Consider the following 8037-nt stretch of genomic DNA (forward strand, 5'->3'; position numbering starts at 1 on the left):
AGTAAACAATCTCACTTTTCAGAAAATATATAATGTATTCATCGAGTAAACAAATATGTAACAGTACAGTACACGACGACTTTTGACATATGTAGTTGCATTTTTTTAAGGAGGAAAAAGAAAAGATTAATCAAATAAAAAATACACACATACACACATAAGTTGTAAGACAAAGCCCCCACATCTTTAGAAATATAGGCGAAAGAAGAATAAGGGCTGTTTTTTTTTTTTTTTTTTTTTTTTTCAGACGCGTTGCCAGGAAACCTGACATCAGCTTTTTATTCCACATTCATCCCACGTGTGAGAAACTGCACTATAAAACAGAAACAGTGTTGACTAAGAAACCTTGAAACCACGTATCCTGAACATGGAATTAGCAAAGGGGAACGCAGTTTTAAACTTGAACTCTAAATAACCACCAAAAATAATTTTAAAAATATATACTAATAATATTACCAAACTGAATGAGGCTTTTCAATATTGTTAATAGACTTTTTCATATTTAAATATTATATCAACATAGCAGAACCAGGTATTGTTGTTGTTTGTTCTGCAAAACCAGTTGATATTAAATCAAGCAGGATCGATTGCAGAACTTTAAAACATCGAATAAATGTAATGCAGCTTTGTAAATTTTGAAATATTGTTGACGGATCTGCGGAACGAAAATCTCGATTTTCAAGAAAGATGACAACTTTTCCTCCAGAAATGTTTAATTTCACTGGACTACCGCTTAATGAGGCAAATGTGAACGATTCTTTTGTGAACAAGACCGAGGTGGGCTCCCCTCCGTTTCTTACAGATGCCTGGCTAGTTCCGCTTTTCTTTGCTCTCATTATGTTGGTAGGGCTCATGGGAAACTCTTTGGTTATCTATGTAATCTCCAAGCACAGACAGATGCGGACAGCTACCAATTTCTACATAGGTAAGGATGCTTTTCACAGGTTCACAGAAGTATTCTGAAAGCCTTGTAAATGTTGCTACCCGGGCAGCTATTGCCTGAACAGTTACAGCAATCCTTTGTATCATTTGTCCACTGGCATTGACATGTGCATATTATTATGCATATTTCACTGTAGATACGGTAAGAAAAGACGGAATTCATTCTGAAAACTTGTTTGAGTTGGTATGGATTTGTGGGTTATTGCAAAGAACCATTGCTACTTCAGGGTTTCATTTAGAGTAACTTGCTAAGAATGCGCAATGATAGATAAGAGAATTTTTATATATAAGATATATAAAAAGATTGCCTTGAACCTGAACATATTGTTTAAAACATCCAGCACGTATTTATTTTGACAACCTGCAATCAGCTTAGGGTTCTTTTTTTCAGATTTATTAATAATACGTGCGTATTTATTATTATTATTATTAATAATAATAATAATAATAATAATAATAATAATAATAATAATAATAATGCAGAAATAGGAGTACCATGATATGTACCAATACGGTATACCGGAAACAAAAACAATAAGTAGTGACACAACACGTTACTAAGCATGTGGATATACACTTTGTCACAGAACAGGTGGCCAGGTAACTTCGAAATCTCTGATTGTCAATACAAAACAAAATTAGTTTGACACACTACATGTGGTTTCATGATTTCTGACTTTTAGCTACGAGATACAATACTGAAATCACAAAGATCACTGAACAGATAATAATCAGATGCCAGCTGTTGCACTGTGCTTCTTTATTTATTTACCTACTATTTTCCATTGAGACCGCGACCTCCTATACTCACTCACAAGAAACAAGATCGCAAACGTTGAAGAAATTATGTATTCCATGCAATTACACAGAATCACCTGTAAAAGAAATCAACAGTTAATATGAAAACAACTAAATATGATGTCCCTAGTCTAATTTTTACAAAATGGTTACAATGTTTAGAGTATAATTGGACAGCAATAAAATGTACTTAAGTATAAACATATACTACCCTCTAGTGACTAATCTTGTTAATATAGTTGTTGTAGTTATAGGAATACAGTACTTTTAAAATCCGTATTCTCTTTGAATTACAAAATGAAAAATAAAATATAACTGCATTCTGTTGGCAACTAATACATGCGCTATACTGTAAATGCTTGAACAATCCTTGAAATTAAAGAGAAATACAGTGGTCAGAAACATATAGAAATAAATTACTACAAAACAACGTCACGATTTACTTACAAATAAACACAGCTAATTTATAATAATATGTCGTTTGCTAAGTGTTGCTTCTTATAATATATTAGCATTGTTCAATAAAAAAAGTGTATTTGAATATATTGCAGCATTGAACAACGTGTGCCTGTAATTCTTACAAATGCAGGAATTCCCTAAAAAACAAAACAAAAACATTTGTTTGATGTATCTTCAGAGATTACATGTGCCAAATCTGTTCACGTTTAATGGCAAATTCATGAACGACAGATATATTTCTGCATGTATAAATCAAGTGGCAGATGTTTGATTTGTGTGTGCACCCCGTGACAAATATTAAACTCACAGCAGGATTACACTAAAATATACCTCACATTTGAATCCTGTTAATCACGGGTTTGGTCATTATTTTGACAACCTGCAATCAGCTTAGGGTTCTTTTTTTCTTGACTACCAAATAACATGCAACCAACATAAACTAGGATTCAGTTGCGTGATAGTCGTCCAAAAGATGGCGCTCTTTCTAGTGCTGCAGGAAGGCACTGTGGACTGTAGAGATCCCTCTTTCAAAAACAAGTATCGCATTTAACCATGCAGTCCTGGTCAGATTATAAAATATAATACTGATTTGAAGAAACTGAATTCTCCCTGCCCAGACTCATTCTCTAACAAGTCTTAAAATATGTTTGATATTGACAAAACTCCTGATAGCTTTTTTAGAAACAGTCTAGAACATTTTCACCAATAATGTGCTGGTATTTATTTCATAAAACAGATTTTTTATTTGGTTTTTTTTTTTAAAGAAAAAAAAAAAATCATTCTTACAGTTTTTTGGTGACTATGGCCCACCGTCACAAAAAATGACTCTCATGGATTTTAGAAACAGTGTAACTGCAGATTAATACACTTCATCTGCATTTATATTGCAGTGCTGGTGGAAATAACTGCAAATAACTGATCATACTCTGCTGTTGCTACCATGTCCTGCTCGTTCTCTAGAGTTCTCTATTTTTCTTTTAAATGCCTGGTAGGCTTGCAAGCCAACAGTATATCGAGCAAAAGTTCAGTTTGTTTGATCCTATATCTAGCAATTTATGAGCATTCTTAAAGTCTGGCTCCTTTGTGTATGCTCCCTTTTACTTTCACACATTGGTACAGAATGCAGCCAGTGGAACATATTAGAACAGATTTCAAACCATGTTACCCCATCAGCCTCCCTGTGTCATCTGTTTGGAAATATGTGTTTTCCTTTTCAGCTAACCTGGCAGCTACAGATATAATTTTCCTGGTGTGTTGTGTTCCTTTCACTGCTACACTCTACCCTCTTCCAAGCTGGATCTTTGGAGATTTTATGTGCAAATGTGTAGCCTTCTTACAGCAGGTATTATTATTATTATTATTATTATTATTATTATTATTATTATTATTATTATACTGCATTACCCAGTAATGTCAGCTTTTGCACAGCACTGGCACTTTATAACCCTCCAGACAGCAGATCACTGTTTTAAATTCCAGCATTGTGTTCTCCGGACTGGATCAAGTTTAAGAGAAGATGAACTGGAGATGTTGTATTTGGTTGGTTTTGGTTTAGCCCCTTTTCTTCTGAAATAACCCCTTGATTATCCTAGTGCTACAGGGTTGTTCTGTTTGCAAAATACTTCACATTAGTCTCTTTGAAAACATGTTATTAATACCATTACACATGTGTATTCCTGGGAGGAAACCATACCTAAATTACAGAACAGAAAACATGAATCCTTACCTGATCCTCCTCTTTTGTTGTTTAATTTTGGAAACAGTTGGCTGCATGTAGGCTAAAAGAGGCAAGAGTCAAGACCATTGTGTCAAGATTTATAGCAAACCATCAACCGTACAAAACTTGAAAGGGTGGCTTCAGGATTGTCTTTTGATTGATAACGTGTTGTTGGAAGTGAACTTAGTTATGGGTAGACATTTATGGTCAAATATGCTGGGGGCTAAAGGGTTAAAAGTTTAAATACACTAATCAAGGTTTTGAGTTTCTACAAACATAAAAACTAAATCTAGGATTGAGGATATTGTTGTTGTTTCAGGTGACTGTCCAGGCTACCTGCATCACCCTGACAGCGATGAGTGCAGACCGCTGCTATGCCACAGTGTACCCTTTGAAGTCCTTACGCCATCGCACACCTCGGGTAGCCATGGCTGTTAGCATCTGTATCTGGATTGGTAGGTGTTTTATCTGTTTATGTACTGTTAGGCTTTAGTTACATTTACAACCAGCAAATTATTGTAACATGTGTTTGGCAAGAACTAACTCCACCAACTAGAAAGCTTATTTGTGTTTCAGCTTAACATGTGTTCTCGCATTCAAAATGTGTTTAGCACATTCATCGAAAAGCAGCTTCTCATTTTCCCTGGGTAATACTGGCAGTACATGTTTATAAAGTACCATTATTAAAAAGAAACATCAACCATCTCGGGGTGCCTTAAAAAGGAGAAGCACAGCTGAATAAACCAATTAATATTTTTATTTTCAGACTGCTCACTAATTAACAGCTTAAGCATGCATAACTAAGGCTCAGTTAACAAAGAACTGTGTTGTCCTTTAATTATTATTAAAAATGTTTTGCCTTCCAAGTGTTACAGTTTTTTTTTTTTTTTTTTTACCTGATGTTTTTAATATTAAACTAACATTTATTCCTTGTGTTCTTCAGGGTCTTTTATTTTATCAATACCCATTATCATATATCAGAAGATCCAGGAAGGTTACTGGTATGGACCCAGGAGCTACTGTATAGAGCAGTTTCCATCTGAAACCCATCAGAAAGTGTTCATCTTGTACCAGTTCCTGGTGGTCTACCTACTGCCCCTTATCACCATCTCTCTCTGCTACTCCTTCATGTTGAAGAGAGTTGGACAACCAGTGGTGGAGCCTGTGGATAACAATTATCAGGTACAGGACATGGTTAATGTTAACAGGTGACTTTGATGGGCTAAATGCAGACCGTGCAAAATGTGTCAACTGGCAGTCTACATGAGACTCAGAACTGACTGCGTGTGTCCTGAAGGATCTAGGTTCTTTGGCAGAAATTTCCAGGGAAGCTCACATGGTATCACAGAACTAGTGAGGAGCACAAAAGAGTACAATTAAGAAAAAAAGACAAGTTCATACCTGACATTTAGAAATAACCCTAACTCAAAAGAAGTTTCACCTTTTTCTCGCGCTGTGTTGGTAGTACCATTCGAGTAATTTGGGGCTAAATGTTTCTGTCTCTACTCCAATTTGGACTTGTGCGACTACTGATATTGTGCAGAATGAAGAGGTCTCTAAACCGCTCATACTGTATGCTTATGTTTTCTTAATTGGTCAAAGAGGCTTGCCAGGGCTACTTTATCAATAAATACTGAGTTTTAAAACTGTATTTGCTTTGCGGTTCTCTTGCCTAAACTGCACAAAATGTTATCTCTTATACAATACATCTAACAATTTACTTATAGTAGGACACTTACGCAAAATAAGATGTCAATATGGCGTTTTGATTTACTAAATGGGAGATTATATATATATATATATATTATATTATATATATATATATATATATATATATATATATATATATATATATATATATATATATATATATATTTAATTTTTTTAAGCAGTGTTCTATGATTGTATTATACAGTTAAATGCATATCAGCGATGTGCATAATTTGCATAATCGCATAAGGCTGCATGGTCCCAAAGTCCATTGTACATTGCATTTTAATTCAGATAATTACATAATGCAAACAACTTTCGAGTGTTAAAGAAATAGGAAAAAAAGAAGTATGAGTGTTTCAGCAATAGCAGTGATGTAGAGCGCATAGCAACAGCATGAAAGCGGGAAAAGACGAAAAGAATGGCAAAGCGAATCTATAAAAACTCTAGAGCCTCAGCACACTACGAGCCTTCATGAAGGCAGATGGTTGACAATTTTTTTTTTTTTTTTTACAGTTATTTATCAGCTCAGTCGGCCGAATACTGTACATACATCAGATATTTTTTTTGTTTCGTTGTACTTACAAGATCTATAGTAAGGTACTGTACACACCTGTTTAAGTTTTATGTTTAACTGTACTGTATTACAATAACTTAGTTTATGCCGGATGTTACATACTGTACATTATTTTACTTTTCATATTGTTGTCAGAGTAGTGTTGTTCAGATTGAGCGTATAACATATTTATTTTTCTGAACTTGTTCAATATTTTAAGTTACTTGTAATAAAATATAAGGGAAAAATAGTTATGAATCTGATCAAAACGAGTCATATATACATGTACCTGTAGACTTATTGTTATTGTATCCCATTGTATTCTCTCACTCCTGTTATGTACATGACCTCACGCCAGTCCCAAGCCCATGCAATTATGCAGAGTCAACTGTATATATTATATATATATATATATATATATATATATATATATATATATATATATATATATATATATATACCATTCAATATATACCGCCCCTACACTTTTTATTGCAGGTTCAGTTGCTGTCACAGAGAACTATTGCCATGAGAAGCAAGATTTCCAAGATGGTGGTGGTGATTGTCCTGTTGTTTACCATCTGCTGGGGTCCCATTCAGCTCTTCATCTTGTTCCAATCCTTCTACCCCAACTTCCAGGCCAACTACGCCACCTATAAGATCAAGACTTGGGCCAACTGTATGTCGTACGCCAACTCCTCTATCAATCCCATTGTCTACGGCTTCATGGGTGCCAGCTTCCGCAAGTCCTTTAAAAAGGCCTTTCCCTTTATGTTCAGGCGCAAGGTCAGGGATGGCAGTGTGACCTCTGGGGCAGTCAATGCAGAAATGAAGTTTATAGCTACAGAAGTCACCCAGAATGAATTGAAATAAGTAAATGTTATATACATTATAAAACTATAACCTACAGAGAAAACATTTGAATAATACACTGTGTATGTATTTGTTTATGGTATATATTTGTTTATGGAATATCATAAATGTATTTAAAGGACAAATAGTAATATCATCATCCATTTTTTTCAGTCCATGCTTTTCTTTTATAACCAGACCAGAAGAGATTTTATTTTTAATTTGCTTTGAATTATCCTATAATTTCAAAAGGTTGCATTACAAAACAGGTGCCAGCTATACATCTGACGTTTTATTTTTTATTATCTTGTGGTTAGAATGAGTATATGTAGTCTAATTTGAAGCAAACACTAAAGCAAATCTGACCCAGGTGGTTGGAAGAGAGATGTCACGTCTAAGTGCATTCTTCTAAATAAATGTTCATTCAGACCAACACTGCGCTGCAGCGGACGTTGCACGTCGTCGTGTTATTCAATTTAACAACACACTTAAATAAATATTATTTTTTTATTATATATATATATATATATATATATATATATATATATATAAATATATATAATATGTAATGGAAATTTTATTTTTTTACCTCTGGTATAAAAAAATGGAGACCATATTTTCTCATGTTTTATTATTATTATTATATATTAGGATTATATGTGTCGTATATAATATTCTTAGAGTAATATTATTCTCACAGAAGGTCTTCCGTAATATACATTTTAAAACCACATGTCTTATGATATTCAGATTGGGACATTGTTTTTTTTTTTTTTTTTTTAAAGCAAGCACATTTTAATGTGACACGTCTGGTTGGAATTTCAAAAAACATTGAAGGAAAGGTTATTGGTATATTAAAAAAATAACAGGCTTTGAAGCCTTTTTTTCAGTATGTTTTGTTTTTGATACACATAAAATTAATCTGCTGCAGTTTACCCAATACTTTGATTTGTCTTTGTTCTTTTAAACAAAGTCTACTTGAGTAGAAAAAGCAGAAATTAAC

The 8037-nt window shown here is 33.8% G+C and overlaps 1 protein-coding gene across 1 annotated transcript; it reads left to right on the forward strand.

The window, feature by feature from the left end:
- Nucleotides 1-367: 367 nt before the first annotated feature.
- On the forward strand, nucleotides 368-7385 carry LOC121326637 (G-protein coupled receptor 54-like). Its single transcript, XM_041269973.1, has 5 exons — nucleotides 368-925; nucleotides 3417-3541; nucleotides 4236-4371; nucleotides 4860-5098; nucleotides 6681-7385. Exons 1-5 carry the CDS (start codon nucleotides 688-690, stop codon nucleotides 7053-7055), a joined length of 1113 nt encoding a protein of 370 aa, XP_041125907.1. The 5' UTR covers nucleotides 368-687; the 3' UTR covers nucleotides 7056-7385.
- Nucleotides 7386-8037: the final 652 nt, after the last annotated feature.

The sequence above is a fragment of the Polyodon spathula genome, chromosome 14 (assembly GCF_017654505.1).
Source record: "Polyodon spathula isolate WHYD16114869_AA chromosome 14, ASM1765450v1, whole genome shotgun sequence".
Lineage (NCBI taxonomy): Eukaryota > Metazoa > Chordata > Actinopteri > Acipenseriformes > Polyodontidae > Polyodon > Polyodon spathula.